At 51.7% G+C, this 19,913-nt stretch overlaps 2 protein-coding genes across 2 annotated transcripts in view; both read right to left on the bottom strand.

Annotated features, from left to right (window-relative positions):
- Nucleotides 1-4,590, bottom strand: part of NPFFR1 (neuropeptide FF receptor 1) — a 12,033-nt gene extending 7,443 nt beyond the window's left edge. Inside the window, exons 1-2 of the mRNA XM_029919726.1 lie at nucleotides 4,557-4,590; nucleotides 3,384-3,394 (exon numbers count right to left, since the gene is read on the bottom strand). Coding sequence (XP_029775586.1) covers nucleotides 3,384-3,394; nucleotides 4,557-4,590 — 45 coding nt within the window. The remainder of the gene's footprint in view (nucleotides 1-3,383; nucleotides 3,395-4,556) is intronic.
- A 9,878-nt stretch (nucleotides 4,591-14,468) lies between these two features.
- Nucleotides 14,469-19,913, bottom strand: part of LRRC20 (leucine rich repeat containing 20) — an 89,403-nt gene continuing 83,958 nt past the window's right edge. Inside the window, exons 5-6 of the mRNA XM_029931820.1 lie at nucleotides 17,275-17,428; nucleotides 14,469-14,903 (exon numbers count right to left, since the gene is read on the bottom strand). Of these exons, the coding sequence (XP_029787680.1) occupies nucleotides 14,900-14,903; nucleotides 17,275-17,428 (158 nt within the window). The 3' untranslated portion in view covers nucleotides 14,469-14,899. The remainder of the gene's footprint in view (nucleotides 14,904-17,274; nucleotides 17,429-19,913) is intronic.

Genomic DNA, 19,913 nt, shown 5'->3' on the forward strand with positions numbered 1-19,913 from the left:
TACCTGGGTGGCTCAGTCGGTTGGGCCTCTGACTTCGGCTCAGGCCATGATCTCATGTTTGTGGGTTCGAGCCCCGCGTTGGGCTCTGTGCTAACAGCTCAGAGCCTGGAGCCTGCTTCAGATTCTGGTCTCCTCTCTCTGCCCCTCTCCGCTCATGCTCTGTCTCTCTCTGTCTCAATAATAAAAATTTTTTTAAAAAGAAAAAAAAGGATTCCTGGTAACTCCCCTGGCTTGGGGTGAGATGGGCTGGGAGCAGGCTGCCCCCCCACCCCAGCTGAGGCAGGCCAGCAACCCGAGACCTCATTAGCACCCTGGACTTGTCCTTTCTGGGATCTGCCCAGTGCCCTTGTGGATACATTAAAGCCTGTGAAAATCTTATCCACTGAGCCCAATGAAATCATTCCCCTACTGGGGGGAGCTTCCTGGAGGTCTCAGGGTATAATAATCGTTGCCTCCCAGGCATTCTGGTGATCTCAGAGAGCAAGCCCAGGCCACTGAAAGCTGGGGGCCAGAGAGAAAATGGGGGTACGCTGGTGCTCCACGTGTCCTCCCGCCAGCAGCGTCAGCATTGCTTGGAACTCATTAGAAATGCAAATTCTCAGGCCTCACCTCTGGTCTAGGGAACCAGAAACCCTGGGGAACAAGAAGCCCAGCAGTTTTAACACATCCTCCAGGCGATTCTGATGCACAGTCTAGTCTGAGAACCACAGATTTAAAGGACTTGGACCGAAGACCCTGGAAAGAGCGGACACGCTCAGACTGGGAAGTCCCAGCCCTCCTCCCTACCTCCTTCCTGGAGACTTCAGGCAATAGATGGAATATTTGTGTCTCTTCAAAATTCACAAGTTGAAGCCGAATCCCCAATGTGATGAGATTTGGAGATGGGGGCCTTTGGGGTGTGATTAGATGATGATGGGCCAGCTGTCATGAATGGAATTAGTGCCTTTTAAGGAGACCCCAGCGAGCTCCCCCATCCCTTCCAGCAGGTGAGGACACAGCTGAGAACGGAGTTTCTGTTGTGTCTCAGCGCCCCGCCCTGCGGTATTCTGTTATATAGCAGCCCCAAGGGGCTGAAACACCACCTCACCTCTGTGGAAACTCAGCATTATCATCTTGAAAATTGAAACACACAATGCCTGGCTATGACCTAGAGTAGGTCATGTCCCTGGAAGCCAGGGTTCTCACTGGTAAAATAGAGGTAAGCTCACACGTCCTGAAAGGAGGTGTGGTGAGGAATCAATAAGATAATAAGTAAAAGGACCTTGGCACACTGCTGGGCACATGGCCCTCCCTACACCTTAGCTCAGCATTGGTAGTGTTGTCAGTGGGAAGTTACACAGTATATGTGAGGACGAAATCCTTATAATACTCTTGGTCTGGGCCTCCCTGCAAAGTCTGAAAGATGTGTGAGGGAGAAAACACCAAAATGAATGCCTTGAGCCCAGAATCAGGGTGGGTATTGTGTTTCCCCCAGTTCACAGCAATCCCCGCTAATAACATCATTGTTATCGCCACCTGCTGGTCCGTCCTGGTACCACATGGGAGCCTCACCCCACAGCAGAGACGTGGGACTCACCAGCCAACAGCTGGTCCTGAGAGCCTCCAGAGGCACTGGGGATACGACACAAAACAGCACAAATGGCAGATGAACACATAAGACAAAGAGCTAAATTCGTTTGTGATCAAAGTAACGGAGTTTTAAAGAATAGCCTTTTTATCCATTAGGATGGCTGAGAAAAAGTGCTCAGTGATGGGGGGCGGGAGGTGTGGGGGGCGGGGCACACAGCAGCTCAACCTTCACAATGGGGCACGTCCATTCGGCACCCTGCAAAGGACTTGCTCCAGGATCCAGCCATTCCAGTTCTAGGGACTTATCCTAGGGAACAAGATCTAATGGTGGGGGGGGTAAATGCCGACCACTGGTTGTGATAGCTACCAAATAATATCGATGACAAATCTGCATTCCATGTAAAAGGGTGTGCATGTGTGTGTGTACAAATGATGCACACAAAATAGTGTTTGTCCACAGGGATGTTTCAAGTGATTTTTATTTTCCTTTTCACTGACTTGCATTTTGACCTTTGCAATCAGGAGGAAGCTCCGATTTTAAATGTGATTTTAAACTGATTATACCAGTGGTTCTAAACGCTGACTCAGACCCAAATCACCTGGTTTTTAACAATACAGCACGCCCTCCAGATGAATCAGAATCTCTGGGAATGGGGTCCAAGCACTGGTGGTTTTGTTAAAAGCGTCCCTGGTGATTTTCAGGTGTTACAAATTTGCCAGCTATTGTTCTAGTTCATCATGGTCCGTGCTTTCAAGGCGCTTCACATTGTGGGAGTCACCAAACTCTTTGAGACTCTGATGTATTTGAATTCATTTTACAGACGCTTTCCTAGTGCTTTGTCCTGACAGACCAAGAAATGATCCCTGTCCAGATAGCATTCACCATCTTTGAAAGCTCCAAAAGTGCACTTGATCATTTACACACTTTCAGAGGAGTGGTGGGCATGTGGGGGTCATGGCTCCCCTTGCACCTGTTACCCCTTCTGGTCTTGGAAATGAAGCCCTCTCTGTGTGAAACCTTAGAGGGACTGTCAATCAGGAGTCTGCACTTGCCTCTGGCCATAGGATGGCCAATCTGACCTTTTCTGCTTTGGATTTGGCTCTGGATCATGACAACACAGCTTTTCCTTCTGTTGGATGAACTACCCACACTCTTCCAATACATTCCCATTGTTGATTAAGTTAGCCAGAGACAGGTTCTGTTGCATGTAGCTCAATGTCTTGACTAATACAAGGACATTCAAATTGATCATCCTTGAGCCCCCTTAGAATCTGTGGCATCCAGGGTCAAAACCCCAGGAACAGCTGGAAGGGATAGGGGCAGAGGCCCAAGATTCCTGCTCCCCAGATTAGATATCAGCCCTCCCTCTGCTTTCTCTAACAGGGCATGTGATCTTCCATGAAGTCTTCCTTGGTGCAGATGGGAAAGGACACTGGCCTACAAATCAGAAAACATGACCTTGGGAATTGGCCCAGTGGTGCTCCCTCCAAAACTCGCATATACGAGGGGCTCGTGGGGGGTGTGTGTGTGGGGATCTGGTTTGAAGGAGAAGCTTGGGAACATTTCTTCAAGCTGCTTTTGCACAGTTTTTACAAGGAGGAGTATTTAGTTTGGGGTTGAGAACTGCCATTGGGGCAGCATGCCCCCTAGGTACTCACTCCTCTGCGAGTTCTCCTTGGCTTTCAAAGGTAGATGGCCTGGGCTTCTTGCACCTCCCTACCCCAGGGGGTTGTTACCAGACACCATAAGATAGCAGAGTAAACGATAAAGGGCCTCCTAGACCTAAGGACTGCATCTTGACTATATCCGCTACCTGGCGGGCAGCTGCAGGGGGCCAAGGGGTTACAGCGAGGACCCAGTTCATTTGGGTTTGTTCCCAAGGAAACTAGCCTGGGCAAGCTCTGTGTTGGGGCCACACAGGTGGGTGAGAGGCAGGTGTGTAGGGAGATCACTGCTGAGGAAGGAGGCTTCCTGAGACCCGTGCCCTCACTTCTGTCCCTCCTGGCAGCTGAGCTAAAGCCCACCGCATGCCAGGCACCCACTGCAGCAGTACAGATCTTGCAAGCCTGGCCCCTTCTTGGTAACAGCAGGTGGGCCTCCCAAGATCCTTTGGGTTGGCAAAAGCCAAGGCCAAGGCCGACAGCGGACGGCTTCCTGCAGCAGCTGAAGGAGCCAAGCCAGCTTCTTTCTGCACTTTCCCTTCTACTCTGAAATCCTTTCATCTCTCCTAACTTCCTCCTGGAGCTCTCCAGATTTCTCTGTTTTACTCATCAAAACCTAGATTCCGGAAAGAAGGTTCTGATGTAAATCGTTCACCTCTCGGTAAAAACTGAAGATACTGAGCTGCCCTTTACTCTCCTATTAAATCTATAGTCTCTGCACATTTAAAGGGATTTCAGACCTTAAAATACAAGGGTAGGAGGGATTTAAGGGAAGAGCAGAAAGGGGAGGGGCTTTCCTCTCTCTCGCTCTAGGTAAGGCTAAGCGTATGTCCAGGAGCATCCTTTCAGGGTTCCCTGATTTCTTCCCCAGGGTCTGCCTGGAGCACTGGTCACATTCAGTTTCCTACTTCAGCTAGGTGCACAAATGTTTTTTCTTCCAGGAAGCTAGAAATGCCTTAGGGGCAGAAGATATGCTGTTCCAACTCAGAATGATCCCCACTATCTGGCACAGGGCACAGAACATGCAGACAATTAATACATGGTGGCAGTTAATTAGGTCCCGAAGGCTATCAATTTTCCTCTAAGCACTGCTTTAGCTGTATTCCATTGGCTCTGATATTTCCATTACTGTTGCACTACTTTTGCTACAGCATCAAGCTATCTCTGACAAGGAAAGAACGGTTCATCTCACAGACAGGAAATCAAAGCTCAGAAGCAGAGACGTGCTCTGAGAGCACAGGAGGCAGTGTCACTCCAGGATTCAGAGTCCATCAAGGAAGCCAGGTGACCCAGGCAGAGTCTGAGCCCCTGCTCTGTTCTCCCACCTCCAATCATTTTCTCCTCTTCTCTTGGTATCATCCGGCCATCTGTTAAGATCTCCAGTGTCCCTTTGCAGCAACTGGGGATCTTTGATCTGAGGGGTCCCTGCCTACCCCAGCCTCCAGCTGCAAAGCTGACACCGTGCATGGGTCATCTGAAACTTTTCCTAAAGAAACAGGCACACAGTGGCTGGATGCAGAGCCAGGCTACCCTGACCTCAATCGAGAAGTAATGGCAGTGAACACCTAACTCCTTTGGTTTCCACTCTTCCCCCGCCCAGTACTTCCCAACCAGGCATCACCCCCTAAAGCTTCAACATCCCTGCCCAAGGTACTTATGCTCTCTCTCTCCCTGTCACTAGCATGATCTTCTTTCAGGAATGATCCTGATGAATTTGTTCACACAGATGAGGAAGTGACTCATAACAGCTTAGAGTGCAGTGTCTCATTTCAGTGTCCGCATTTCGAACGGAGTCAAACCTTAAATCAGAAAAAAAAGCTCCAATGGTGCAATTTTAGTTATTAAAGAGAGAATGGCAAAAGGTTTTTGAGGAGAGACCGAATTTAATTCTTTTACATTTGGTTCTCAGGTTGATCTGGTAGAAATTAGCTGTGTTTGCCAGTTTCACTCTCTGGGCTACAGTTCCATGTTTCTAAAGCCAGCGTTGAGCCCTGGCTCGCCCAGGCCTCTCCTCACTCTGATAACCTGGGTACTTTGCAGTGGACTGGACACACAATATTGGAACAGAAATATTGTAATTATTGCCACAACTCACGGGTAGGAGCAGGACAGACTGCAGTCAGACAGACCCTGGCTGCCGTGAGAACCAGACAGGCATCTATCTGGCCTCTGCCTCCCCAGTAGTGTCTGAGGCCCCTTGCATTCCCACTCCCCACATGCCAGGAAGGTGCCACTTGTCATCAGGATGAAGCTGGATAGCTGGATGCCATGGAGACCACAGCCCCAGGTGTCCCCAGAATCTGGGCCGTTTGTGCAGAAGCCAGCAGACCTGCTTTAGCTCAAGCCAGGGCAAGCTGCAACCCCTGAGCCCAGTTTTGGCATCTGTTAAATGGGGGACAACACTGTCTTCCTGCCCACTTACCAGGCGGGATGAGCAGCTCCGAGGCGGTGGGGCGCTTTGCAAAAACTCACAGGGCACAGCGCCTGTGGCAGCGTTTCCAGGGGCTGTGGAAAAGCAGAACCCACCCGGACAAGATGTTTCTGTGGGGTCGGGCAGCAGCACTGGAGGCGGCCCAGGGGTCCCCAGGAAGCCACTAGACTGGGGCCAGAAGTGGGGGTGGGGAGTAGGTCTGATCTGCTCTGCTGCACCGACTTAGGGCACAGAACACCACGGCCAAGGCCAGTGAGAAGTCTGACCGGGGTTCCTGCCTGGCTGCCCCAGAGAGTCCGCAGGAGCTCAGCAGGTGGTGGAGTCCATCTGTAAGTCCTGGAAGAAGGCTTTTGGCCCTCAGAGACCCCTCCAGGCCCTATGTTTGGTCCAGCCACCCAAGAATTCCCCCTTCATGCTCCCATCAGCATACTGAGCCTGGTGTCCAAGGCTCATTGATGAACCTTGTCTGAGCTGGATAATGAGATCTGGTGAGGAGCTAGCTTCTAGGCCAGCTCTGAGTGCTAGAAAGTTCTTCCTGGCCGTTGAGTTGAATTGTCTTAGTGTAACTTGCCTCCACCTGACCGGGTTCTGCTCCCTGAGGCCCCATGGAACAAGGGTGAGCCCGTCCCCAGGATCATCCCCCTCTCCCTACCTGTGTCCCACCAGACCAGCCAGGGGCTCTTCAGGGAAAGGGTTCTAGGCTCTTCTCACTGCGGGTCTGCTTTCATCTGCCCAGCAATTGTCCTCGGGAATACAAGCCAGGGCTCCCTCATCGTACAGGTATGCGACTGACTCTTTGGACCAAAATTAAGGACTTTGCATTTCACTTACATTTACATTTCATGTTCTTGGTTTCAATCTGCATGTTGAGATAGACTTAAACTTGAGTCTCTTGCCATGTAGGTGTTGTGGTCCTTATCCAGGGATTTGATAAGGATGCCTTTTATTTTCCCTCTACATTACTTAATGTCAGGTCCAAGTGGGAGCCCGAAGGACCTCTATGTTGCACTGAAGGCTTTAATGAAAGCCCTGTCATCAGTCCTACAGCCCTGTCCCACATCTTTCCATAAGTTTCCAGGGCTCTCACTAGAGATCCTTGCTGTGTCCTGCCAAAATCCCATAATTCACCTTTGTTCCAGACTGCAAGAAGAAATCTGGTGGGTTTGGTCCAATTTGCTTTTTCTTTTTTTAACATTAATTTATTTTTGAGAGAGAGAGAGAATGAGCGAGCAGGGGAGGTGCAGACAGAGGGAGACACAGAATCCGAAGCAGACTCCAGGCTCCGAGCTGTCAGCACAGAGCCTGACACAGGGCTCAAACCCACAGACCATGAGATCATGACCTGAGCCCAAGTCAGATGCTCAACTGTGAGCCACCCAGGCCCCCTGCAACTGCCATTGTGGTCCAATTTGCTTTTAATGAACACTAATGCCGGCTCCTCATGAGCACCACATTCTTTTCCTTCTTCTTGAAAAAAATTCTGTTTTCATAAAAGAATGATGTGCTTCTTATAAAACAGTCCTGAGCACTACCCAAGAAGAGAGTGAACGCCCCTGAAACCTCACACGCAGAGATAACCCTTTGTCGTGACATCGCTTGCTGCTCCCCTTCGGCCTGAAGGTCAAGCTGTGGTGGACCGTCCCTTGCACTCCTGGCACCTGAGGGTGTCTCTGATCTGCTTTCCTTGAAGCCAAGAACAGGAACCTTCTAGGCGTGCAGGCTGAGAAACACGGCGAGGAGCAAACCGCAGCAGCTTCCCCTCTCATGTTGGGCAAATCTTGGTTGCTCTCTGCACATTCCTCCGAGGGTCCCGAGGGGGACAGAGCCCTCAGGTGCCCGCAGCTAAACCCAGCTCGTTCACGCACCCATTTCTTGTCTTTTCTCCCTCTCCTTTCTGGACTTCCGCTTTCAGGCATCAAACAAACTCCCTGTTCCTGAGCCCTTGTCTTCAGTGCGCTTTCAGAAGCAGAGGAATCCAAGTGAAGATGTTGGTGGCCATCTCCTTGCGTATATTTTACATAGAGCTCCAATGATATGTAGTTTTGCATAAAGGGGATCATACTCTACAGCTGTTCCAAAACCTGCTTTTATAAAATTACTCATAATGGGCAGGAACATATTTTCATTCCTGTGAATTCAATCCTAAATGTGGGTCTTAATGGCTACCTAGTATGCCATTGCAGATATGTTTCATCATTTAAGTTACCTAATTATGGACATCGAGGTGCTGTCCAGTTTTGCCCTGCAGTGAAAATGCTCATTCATGTACCTTTGCAAGTACAGGATGGCATCGTTTGAAAAAAATCCTGAGATGTTCAATTGCTTTACTGTCTCCTAAGTTTTCACTACGTGTGTGATCGTCTATTTTGGAATCTTAATAGAGGCCAATATGAAGCTTAGCAGGTTAGAGATTTCTTTTCTTTTTTTCTTTTAAATCTACCTTTACTTCCTTTCTGAAAATCAGGACATTTGCCATTCTTTGGTTGTCTAGCATTTCTTTATTTCTTTGTAATTTCCTTTACGGCAATGATTGCATCTGCCTCCATGTCCCCGGGAGGTCATTTGTCTGGGCTTCGATGCCTTCTTCCCATCACCTACCTTGGGTTTCAATTTCCTCCTTATGCTCTTTATTCTATCATTTGGAGTAAAATTGCCTGTGCCCTGCTCTGCCTGCCCTCCCTTGTGTGTTACACTTGCACCACATACCTCCAGCCCCGAGCTGAATTCCTTCTTGTTCTGCCTACTTAGACTTGGAAAGCTCTTTGCTCTGCCTTTGTTAATTTCCCCTGGCTTCTCTTCACTCGGCCTTTGGTGTCTTGCTAACACTGCTCTTACAGATCCTGCCAATCCTCCAGATTCATCTTGGGTGATGCATTCCTCATTGCATCTTTGTCTGTGTGTACTTTTCAAATCCTACAAGTGCAGCCGCCAAGACGGTCTGGGAGACTCTTTTCCTTCTCGCCGGCAGTGCAATTACTTCTTTGGAATTTCAAGGTTTTATTATCTCTTGAAGCAGCCTCTCTTCCTGGTATGAATTTGTTCAACACATCTTGTCTTATTTTACCCTCACAGCCATCCTGTGAAGCCAGCCTAATGTTACCCAAAGGATGGGTAACCGGTGGCACAGAGAGGTTTAGGCACCACCCCAAAGACACCCAGCAAGCCAGTGGACCAGTCCTCAGTCCTCTAGGCTCTTAGCCTAAAAATGGTTTCCCTTGCCCATCGCAGCTGAGATGGGACTCTGGACCCCCACCCCCACCCCCACTTAATAAGGTTGGAGCACACAGTCTTATACCAGGGACTTAGGCAGGTCAGGTCCGTAAATTATCTTTCCTCCAGGGAGAAAAATTCTCTCTGCATGGAAGAAGTCTTGTCTAGAATTACATCGCCACCGTGCCCCCCACCCCCACCCCGCTACTCCCATTCCTTCTCACAAGCAAAGTCAGTGGGTGACAATTCCAATGAGGTCAATAGCTGAGCTCCCCTGGTTTCCAATGACCCCCTGCCCAGGCAGGAGGCAGTGCGCACACACGGCACACATGGCCGTAGAGACACCACGTCTCTTTCTCCTTCCCTGTCTCTCTGTCTCTGTCTCTGGCACCCACATACACGCACACAGTACTGAGCACTCTAGGTCTTTCTCTCTCCCTCTCTCAGGGTCTCTCTGCCGCTGTCACACACACATTGTCACAGTGCCTGGTTCTGGACAGCCCTCAGTGATCAGATCCCCCAGCCCCTTTGCTCCTCCTTGGCTCACTGCTCAGTACCTGACCCACTCCCACTTCCAGCCTACCCTCGGCCCCAGCTCCAGGCACACTCACCCTCCATGCTGCCCACTCCAGCCGGCTCTGGGGAAGGGCACAGAGGGCGCCTCCGACCTGGCAGGGCAGGGGGGGGAAGTCTCCGGGCGCTGGGTTGGCCTGCCCGCGCCCCTACTTCTTCTGAGCTCAGCGGATCGAGTCCGGGGCCGGGAGGAAGCGGGCAGGGGGCATGCGCCCGCAGGGCCGGCCCTTCGCGGGGTCTCGCCCCACCTCAGGACCTAGAGTTCGGTGGGGCTCCCGCGCCGCGCTGCTGCTTGCCCCGCTCTGCAGCCGACCGCCTGCTGCCCCTCCCTCGCCTTTCCAGGCTGGAGCAAGGGAGGGGGCTTGCGCGGCGCCGTCGCCATGGCAACCGGCACGCCTGTGCCCGTCGCAGCGCCCCCTGCCCGCGGTGCCCCGGCCCGCCTCCTAGATGAGGCTCTCTTGGCAGGGACCTACTTTGGAGGGGACAATCCCATTGCCCACTGCAGCTCTGGCAGCGACCTCCACTAACTCCGTACCTCTCTCCCGGTGCCACACATCCCGGCCCCTGTCCCCACTCCTCCTCCTCATCCCACCCAAGCCTGACCCACAGCTACCCGCTCTGGTGTCCAGGACCTTGGGGCCCTCCTGAGAGTGGGATGAGAGGCAGCTGTGAATACCCAGGAGCGCCAAAGGAGGGAGGTGGGGGCTCCTCATCAGCTCTGAGCTCTGCGGGGAGAGTGGGGACGCGTCCCCTAGAAGACCGCTGACTTTGGAATCAGCAGGCCCAGGCGGTCAGCACTCTTCCCCTTGCACAAATTTCTAAGACTGCACCGTGGTCTCAGTTTCTGGGTTTGTGAAATCATTTCGAGGCGAGTAATGAGATGTCCAAGTTTCTGCCCAGCACACAGATATCCTACAAATGGTCCCTTGAGCAAGACGGGGGCTCCCTCCCATTATTCTAGCTCCCATCAGACCCCCAACAGTCACCAACGTAGACTTTTGTCACATGAACGAAGATCCTAGTTTCCAGGCAGGTAAGAGTGAATAGCCCATTCCTTCCTTTATTGGGGGTGGGGTTCAGATTCAGGGTTTTCAGCAAAGGATTGGAATCCAGATTCTGCCTAGCATCCCTCCACTCCTCTGCCCTGAGTGGCAGTCAGAGTCTCAGAGCTGGAAGGCTTAGAGGCCACTGGGTGTAACCCCGTCCTGGGGCCGGTGTCTGGATCCCAGTGGGCAGCAGTGAGTACTTCTGCCTCAAATCACCCTCTCTTTGCCCAGGATGGTCCTTAGAGAAAAAGAGGGGGAGAGCACCCTCATGAGTCCGCCCAGCTGCAGGCGAAACATCTGAGTTTCTGATCTTTTGTCTTCCTGTGGCTTGCCTCAGGCTTATCTGTAAAATGGGACTAATAGGACTTATCTCCGAGAACCTTGTTGAAGATAAATGAAGCTACTCTTCATGACACACTTGGATTAGTACCTGGCACACAGTGAGCGCTGCACAAATCATATTCATATCATTATTAGCTTGAGTCCACCTTCCAAGGGAAGTGCTCACCGTTCTTGGAGTCCCTCTGACTGTGACAGGTCCTGTCAAGCCCCTTGATCAACATGGAGTCCAGGACACTGCTGTAACATCTGCATTGCTCAGCACTGCCATTTACTGTAGGTGTGACTTTGGGGAAAGTTATAGAACTGCTCTGTGCCTCAGTTTCCCCTGATCTACAAAATAGGGATAATAACAGTACCCACCCTATAGTCAAGCACTTACAACAGTGCGTGGCACATAGTAGGTCCTCAATAAATGTGAGCTGCATTAATTTGGGCACTGGGCTTTGACTAATCCAATCCCATTTTTTCACGCCTCTCCCCCACCCCTTCTTTCCCTTTTTCCCTGCCTTTCACCTTTCCTCAGTGGCCACATCGTTCTAGGGCATTCACTTAGGCTTGTGGCCAAGTTCCCACACTCCCCATCTTTTTTATTGGACTGGTTCTGGATCACAAAACCTTTTTCTTCCTTCCACCTCCTGTTCTGCAGACTTCCTTCTTCCATTTTTGCACGGATGCCGAAGTACACGGACACGCCCAAGCACCACCCACAGCAATCTTGGCGGGCCCAGCCTCTGAGGGGCCAGAGGGCACTCGGTGGATAGTAAGAGCTGCGTGTGAATTCCTCCATTTATTACCTGTGTGACCCAGGGCAAGTCACTTAAGCCTCCTTTTCCCCAGCTGTACGACGAGATTTATGATCCTCTTGTCAAGGCTGCTGTGAGGATTAGAAGTCAAGTGCCTAGCATACTATGCCCTTCCTTATCCCCAAAGCTATGGGTAGAAGCCTAACAGATGGACTGGGTAAAGATCTTTTCATGCAGATTTAAAAAAAAAAGTACTGTAAGACCCTCCTCGGGTCAAGCTGACCCTCATGAAAAATTACCAACCACTGTTTCACTCTCCAGCCCTTCTGCTTGAACAATCACGGGTTGGGAAATTGAGCTCTGGGAGTCCTAAGATGTAACCCATAAATTATAACCTAGAGGTTAACTTGTTTTCTAAGATACTGTTGCTAGATCCCTTTAACTGCAAAGTTCTCGCTTCTGTGCACCTGCTTCGTGTCCCCTTCAGACCTGTGATTGGTCACTTCAAATTTCTTCTAAGTCGAAGAACTCTAAAATTGATAGGTCTCTACCAAATCTTACGTTTGTGTGTCAAAATTTGATTGACCACTATAGAATGCTGTAAACTATGATTGGTTAACTAAATGATGACTTATTTTGTCTTGCCAAAGACCTTAAAAACCCTGAGCTCCTGCACGGCGGGGCTCTCTCCTGAGGATTTGCCACCACCCAGGAGGGGCCATTCAGCAGAACGAAAATAAACCCATACACCATCTCTGTTTGTGTCCGTGGGTTTCACTCTCGGTGACTCGCTTCAGGAGGGAAAGGTCGAACAGTATACCCTTTCACTCCCATCCTTACCCCAACGGGACTCCCAGGAAACCTGAGGGATCTCAACCTTCTAGCTTAGAGCACGCCTTCCCCCCAGGTCCACCTGACGGCTGGGCTGGGTTGCTTCCCAATCCCGAACTTTGGATCCAGAGCCCATCATTCGATCAAGGCACCATTGCTTCTATCTTGAAGGTGAAGCCACTGCATTAGTCAATGCCTTACCCTGCACCGCCCAGCTGGACCGTGGCTAAAAGAGGAGGAACCCTCTTCTGGACTTCTTGGGCATTGGCCTTGCCACCCCCACCCCAGCCTGCCCTCAGGGTCTTGGCCCTCTGGCAGCATCTGAGAAACTATAGGTATAACCATCCAGGGCACAAAACAATCTCTGTCCATCTGGAGGGGGTCTGCCCTCTCCTCGCCCTTCTGGGCTTCCTTCTCCGCCCATTCTGGCCAAGCTCTTGGCCTGGCCCCTCATCCTCAGGGGGGCCGCTCCACATCCCAACCCGCCCCCCCCCATTGGCTGTAGCGCAGGGAATCTTTTCATGAAATTTCCCATTGTCCTGGAAACTGAGTCCCAACTGAAGAGCTGGGTACCAGGAGGTGGCATGAAGGCAGCAGGGTTGAGAAGACTCTTGACAGGAGGAGAGGGTCCTATGCTGAGGAATGGATGTGGACACCTGCTTGGAGAAGGGTCTAAAGGGAGCAGGGGAGGAGCTAGAGGGGGATCTTTTCAGAATCAAGCCTTCTGGTGGGGGGGCAGTGAGGGAGGCCAAAGCGGACAATATCATGCCTGAAGGACTGCCTTTCTCCTTGGAAGTTTATTTTTTTTATTTTTCAAATTTATTTTAGAGAGAGAGCATGCACGTGGGGGAGAGGGACAGGGTGGGGGATGGAGAAAGAATGAGAGGGAGAATCTTAAGCAGACTCTGCGCTCAGCACAGAGCCCAGTAAGGGGATCCCAATACCCTGGGATCATGACCTGAGCCCAAATCGAGTCAGATGCTCAACTGCCTGAACCACCCAGGCGCCCCACCCCTTGGAGGTTTGATGTCCTGGTCGAAGGCCTAGGGCGGGGGTGTGGAGGCTGGCCTCTCACACCAAGTCCTTCTCCTCTCAGCCAGGTCGGAGGTGGGCTTGGAGATGCCTAAGAGAGTTGGCAGGAGGCGAGGGAAGGCTGGCATGAAGCCACGGGAGTGCCCTGCGGGAAACGTCCCTGGCGGCAAGAAAAACAGGCATCTCCGATGGGAGACCCAGTCTCTCTTTCCCAGCCTGGAAGTGAAAACGCACACAGCCTGTGGGGCAAGGAGGGCCAATGGCATAGCCATCATTTTGAAAAGGTTCAAATCCACAGGGAAGCGGGAGGGGTCTCAGCCTGGTGACAATACGGTTCCTGGGAAGCAGAGAAGCAGAGCCCAGCTCGTGGAGGGGGTCAGGGGAGGAGGGTCTATGCCTTTGAACGGTGAGGCCAGGGGAGCTGCAGAGAGGCTGGGGTCTGGACGGAGGTGGGGGCCCATTCTGGGAGCCAGGAGGTGCCCCTCCCTGTCCCCAGCCAGCCTCAAAGGGGCACTTCCTCCAGAAAGCTTTCAAATGCTGATTAGTGAATGCTCCCTAAGGAAGGAGGCCAGAGCTGTTATCTGCATTTATAAATGACAAGTGAGGGCTCTAATGGCTGGCTCACTTCTACAGACCAGCTAAAGCACCAAGCCAGCCAGCCGTGGAGGAGAGGCCTGAGTGCGCAGCAGACAAGCTCCCGAAAGCCAGGAACCAGCGAGGTCCCCAGAAGGAACCCAAGGCAGGAGCCAGAAAACCTGTGCATCTGTTTAGGGCTCTGCCACCAGCTCCCTGCGCAGTCTTGGGGGGAGTCTCCCCATGTGCCCGTTAGAATACTCCCTCTGGAACTCAGTGTTCCCATCCAGATAATGGGAGAGGTTGGGGCTCCTGGGTGTCTGGTCAGTTAAACATCTGACTCTTGATGTCGGTTCAGGTCATGAGATCGAGCCCTGATTCAGGCTCTGTGCTGAGCCTGCTTACGATTCTCTCTCTCTCTCTCTCTCTCTCAAAAATAAGTAAATAAATAAAGGGAGAGGTTTGGACCCGAAGAACTTTCGTACTCTGACAGTTACCTTCTCCTCTGAAGAACAGAGGGTAAGAAGTCTCTTCTTGGTGAGGCGGGTGGGGAGGCTGGGCAGAGCACCTCTGGCTGAGGCCCTGCACCCTGGGCGGTGGAGGTGCAGGCTTCTAGCTCAAAGTGGGGTTCAGGTCAGGCTCCACAGTATCAGGAAGAATACGTGTTTGGGGAAGGTGTTGAAGCTGCTGGGGAAGGTGGGCAGCTTCCTGAAGCCAGCCGGGGGGCCTCCTCCAGGTCAGGGAGGGGGTGCTTTTGTAAACCATTTCCTGGGCCCTGGACAACAGTTCTAAGAAACATGGACTCTGCTCAGAAGGCTTGGGTTTGAATGCCAGTTATTCGGTCTGACCTTGGCCAGGCTCCCGGTCTCCTCCAGTCCTCAGTGTCTTCATCTAGAAAACGGAAATACGAAAAGTAACTATCTCCTGTGTTGTGGGGATTACGTGGGCAAAGAAATGGAAAGCACTTGGCATAGTCACAGACCTGTGGTAAGCTGTTCATGCATATTTTTATTTTACTGCTTTCACCTCCTCTGTTTCTTTCTTTTTTTTTTTTACTCTGTTCCCGTTTTGCAGTACTGGTTCTTTCCTTCCCCTCAAGCTTTGGATCCTTTAAGAGGAACACAGAGCTCGTAATCTTCTTGGTCCCAGGAATAGTCCCACCCTCTCAGGGGAATCTGTTCTTAGGAAATATTATCCAAACCCCGAGATGAGGCCAACACGGAAAGTGCACGCTTCGAAGCGCTGTTCAACCGGCTCGCCTGTGAGCATGTATCACTGTGGTTTGTTAGTTGCCCTTAATAAAGGGCACGGACTGTAAGAAGTTCCGGGTGAGCTTGTGGATTTGTTCTGCAGGAAAAAAGAACATCGGCCCCTGTGACTATTTCTCACCACATATGACACGGACAGCAAGCCAATTCTAGCAGTTTCTTCTGTAAAGAGCTAACAAACCTCCAGTTCCTCAAGCGCTCTGGCAACCAGCTTTACCACCTTACTGACGCCCTCATCAATTAATAAAACTGAGTAGAATCTTTGGCACATGTTCGTGCTGTGATCACACTCTGGCGCTGCCTGCCACCGGGACTCTGAGATGGTGAGACAGGGTCTTGGCTGGCGAGAGCCCGGCTCTCAGCCCTCAGCGCGCCCGCAGATCACTGGAGTGTCTTGTTAAAATGCGATTCTGACTCCGAAGTTCTGGGGAGGGACCGGGCCTCTGCAGTTCCAACACATCCCCAGGCATTGTCGACGCTGCCTGCTCGAGGACCGACTGCACTTTGAGTGGCAAAGGCCGGGGCAACCTCTCAGGGAGGTTCTCAGGGATCCCCCATTGCCATCCCGACAGGGGCTGGAATAAGATCACAGGGAGAGCCTAAACAGAAGCAGTGGTCTCACAGTGGTGGGATTTCAGGCACGGGGCGGGTGGGGGCAGGGTTCTAGGGGACTGCACATGCTCTCTCAGCTTGTGCGTACCAGCTACTGCCACTCCACTTAGGAAGAGTCCCAGCCACGGTACCATGGCTTGTGAGGGGTGGGAAGACCAAAGTGAGGAGGATGTCCTACTACTTGTCAGTCCTTGGGAGGCAGACTTCCCTGGTGAGATGCAAAGGCCCTGAGGCACCAGCATCCTGGAGTATTAGAGGAACAGCGGAAGCCAGTGTGCCCGGAGTGCAGTGAAGGAGCGGGTAGCGTGAAGCAGAGCAGTGATCAAAGAAAGAAAACATCAGGCTTGAGGGTCATTATAAGGACTTGGCTCTTATGTTGAAGTGCATTGGAGGACCGCTGCAGGACTTGGGCAGACCAGTGACTTAGGATTTAGAAGGATGCTCTGGGGGCTATGCAGGGGAGAAACAGAGACGCTTCAAGGTGCTTCAAGCGTGGGCTCTGCTTCGAGTCTGGCTTGTGGGGGCTCCAGTGGGCCTGGAACGCTGTATTCCAAAACGCCCAAGAGGCTGACTCTCTCATGTGGCCCAGAGACCCAGCGCTACCCCTTGCACAACCTCAGGGGCCCATTCCCATTGTTCTCAGGTGTTGGTCAGCTAGAGTGCATCACAAAGACCTTCACTGGCGCTGTGCAAGGTGGCAGTCCTGCAGGGTCTAGACGACACCCTAATTTAAGTGCTTCCAGTCTACAAGAAATAGGGTGCACGGGTCCCTTGGCTGTTAGAATTTGGATGGACACACACAGTGCGTCACGAGCCCCCGCTGGCCCCGAACCAAGGCCTGAGGGCCTCACCGTCCTGAGTCATTTGTTGTCCTCTGAGGCCTGCGACAGAGCTTCAGAGATGCCTGAACTATGAGCATGGGGTGAAAGGTGGGGGGTGTCTGTCGGTCTTCTCATTCCTGTAGGAGCCAGTCTCCCCCCAGCATCCAGATGTGCTCCAGTGATGCGTGACAAGCATGCATCCCTGAGAGACGTGAGGCTCTGGTCGGAGCATCAGGGCTGTGTGCACACAGGCAGGTGTCCTCAGGCGGGAGAGGAAGCTCGCAGGCATGTGAAACGGCGGCCCGTTGCTCACCGAGGGCTACCTCCCTGCAGCATCTGCTGCTAACCCCTCCGACCCCAGGGAAGAAGGCAGTGGGAGCACCCATTTCACAGACAAGGAGAATAACGCCCTGAGAGGTCTCTTCACGGGACCGTGATGCGACAGGCCGCACGTGAGCTGGGGAGAGCCATCGTTTCTCCTGTCCAAGCCGGCCTCCGGCTCAAACCGCAGCTCTGCTCCTCCCTAGGCCCCTGCTCCCCCCAGCTAACCCCGTTTCTCACCTGCTCGGTGGGTGCCGGCGGGGACTGATTGCTGAGGGTAAATGAAGAACACAGACACCTGCCCAGGGTTGGTAAACAGCAGGAGCTCGGTGGGTGCTCTTCCTCAGACCTAAAGCGGCTGGGCCCGTGGCCCTTCTCCGAGGGTCCGATCCACCTAGTCCGGAGACACAGGTCTGTGTGTAGCACTGTCTGGCTGCTCCTGGGCCCCGAGCTACATGCTCTCCTGGTGCCCTTCCCAGCCTGGGCACGTCTCCAGGGGCCCCGGTCAGGCATTCCGGGGCAGCCGCCAGCACTCGCCCTTCCAGAAACTGCTCCCCGCGCCAGGGTCGGCTTTCTGAGAAGCAACCGGCACGTTTCCGTGAAGGGCAGTGCCAAAGCAGGGTCCAACACGGCATTCTGGAGGGACTGAGGATCGACACCTCCTATGCGTGGTGATGGATATCAACTAGACGGTGCGGTGGTCTTTCCACAATAGGTACACAGATCGAATCGTTGCGCCGGACACTTGAAGCTAATATAGGCTATATGTCAACTGTATCTCAGTAATAATTTAAAAAAAACCCAGTAGCCCCACATGGCTGACTGTCTACATTAATAAGACTTTGTTACAACATCGTCTTCTTCAGCATAATGGTACCATTCCAGGAAACTCTTGCCCAGGAAAGTAAATGTAAAGTAAAAGTTGTAAATAACTTTATTGTTCCTTCTGGGAGCTTCCTGAATCATGTAAAGGAGTAAACCACTCAGCAAAGAGCGGACATCTTAGGACTCTCTGAACTCCTTGCCTCTAAATGCCACCTATCCCTAACCAGACCATGATCTTTACCCAGCCTTGGGCAAGGTGCCCGTCCTCCCTTGCCCTGAAAGCAGTCTACCACCGTGACTTTTGTCCCCCACAGGGACTCACTAGTCATTCTTTCAAGCCAGAGCTTCTTAGCCGTGAGGACTCTCGAGCTTTGTCTTATGAATGGCACCGATCCAGTGTCATTTTTGGTGAGCCAGCATTGGGCCAGAAGAAAGAGGCTGAGGGTGGGCAGCCTGTGTCCAGGCTGATCCATAAGAAGCAGTTGTGGCAGGTCACCCAAAATCAAGGAAGAAGGATCATATATGTTCCAGACAGGCCCACCGAGATCTCCTGGTGCGGCCCCCTTATAGACAGGACACGGCCGGAGGACAGGGATGTGCCCAGCTCAGGGCTAGCTAGGGTTGTTGCAGGATTCAGTGAGTTAGTATCTGCCACCTGCTTAGATGTTGCCTGAACCCACTAAACTCTGTGTTTGCTAAATAAAAATACTGGCGTGTGTGGCATAGAACTCAAGACAAACGGAGTCGGTCTTTCAGATTTAGAAAAAATCAGACCTAAAACATTTTTTTGATGTGCGGTGTCTGGGTGGCTGAGTCATGTGAGCGTCCAACTCTCCATTTTGGTTCAGGTCATGATCTTACAGTTTGTGGGATCGAACCCCCAAACTGTTATTCAAAAAATGAATAAACATTAAAAACTTTTATTTTTTAATAATTAAAAATTAAAACTTTTTAAATTTTAATTTTTTTCTTAATGTTTATTCATTTTTTGAGAGAGAGCAAGAGAGAGTATAATTAGGGGAGGGGTGGAGAGAGATCAGGACAAAGAATCCAAAGCAGGCTCCAGGCTCTGAGCCCCTAGCACAGAGCCCATTATGGGGCTCGAACCCACAAACTGTGAGCTTATGACCTAACCCAGGTCAGACACTTAACCGACTGAGCCACCCAGGTGCCCCTGTCTCTCAAAGTAAATAAACATTTAAAAAGATGTTTTTATTTATTTTATTTTTTAATGTTTATTTTTTTGAGAGACAGAGACAGAAATGGGGGAGGGGCAGAGAGAGGGGGAGACACAGAATCCAAAGCAGGCTCCAGGCTCTCAGCTGTCAGCACAGAGCCTGACGTGGGGCTCGAGCTCAGGAACCGTGAGATCATGACCTGAGCTGAAGTCGGCCACTTAATTGACTGAGCCACCCAGGCGCCCCTAAAAAAATGTTTTTAAAATGTTTATTTACTTTGAGAGAGAGAAAGCATGAGCAGGGTAGGAGCACAGAGAAGGGGAGAGAGAGAAAAGAATCCCAAACAGGCTTTGCACTGCACCATCATTGGGTTCGCCCGCTCTCTTTCTCTCTCTCTCTCTTTTTAAAAAAAAAGTTTTTAGGGTGTCTGGTGGCTCAGTCGGTTAAGTGTCCAGCTTCAGCCCAGGTCATGATCTCATGGTTATGGGTTTGAGTCCCACATCAGGCTCTGTGCTGATATCTAGTTCAGAGCCTGGAGCCTGTCTTCAGATACTGTGTTTCCCTCTCTCTCTGACCCTCCCCTGCTCACGGTCTCTCTCTCTCTCTCTCTCTCTCAAAAATAAAAATAAAAACATTAAAAAAATTTTTTTAAAAACACTGAGAGATAGAGAGAGCGCGCGAGCACACACACATGCGAGGGGGGGGACAGCAAGCCCCCCAGGGCTGGCGCCTGGCATGTCCCAGCATGATTCTTGGCCATGTATCACTTCTACCGGTCAGGCCTTCACCCATCGGTGACTATTCTGAGTATCACCCAGGGTATCCTTTTTAATCTCAGCTTTCAGCAAGAGGGGCAGCCCCTGGGGTTTAACACCC

The sequence above is a fragment of the Suricata suricatta genome, chromosome 2 (assembly GCF_006229205.1).
Source record: "Suricata suricatta isolate VVHF042 chromosome 2, meerkat_22Aug2017_6uvM2_HiC, whole genome shotgun sequence".
In the NCBI taxonomy this organism is placed as follows: Eukaryota; Metazoa; Chordata; class Mammalia; order Carnivora; family Herpestidae; genus Suricata; species Suricata suricatta.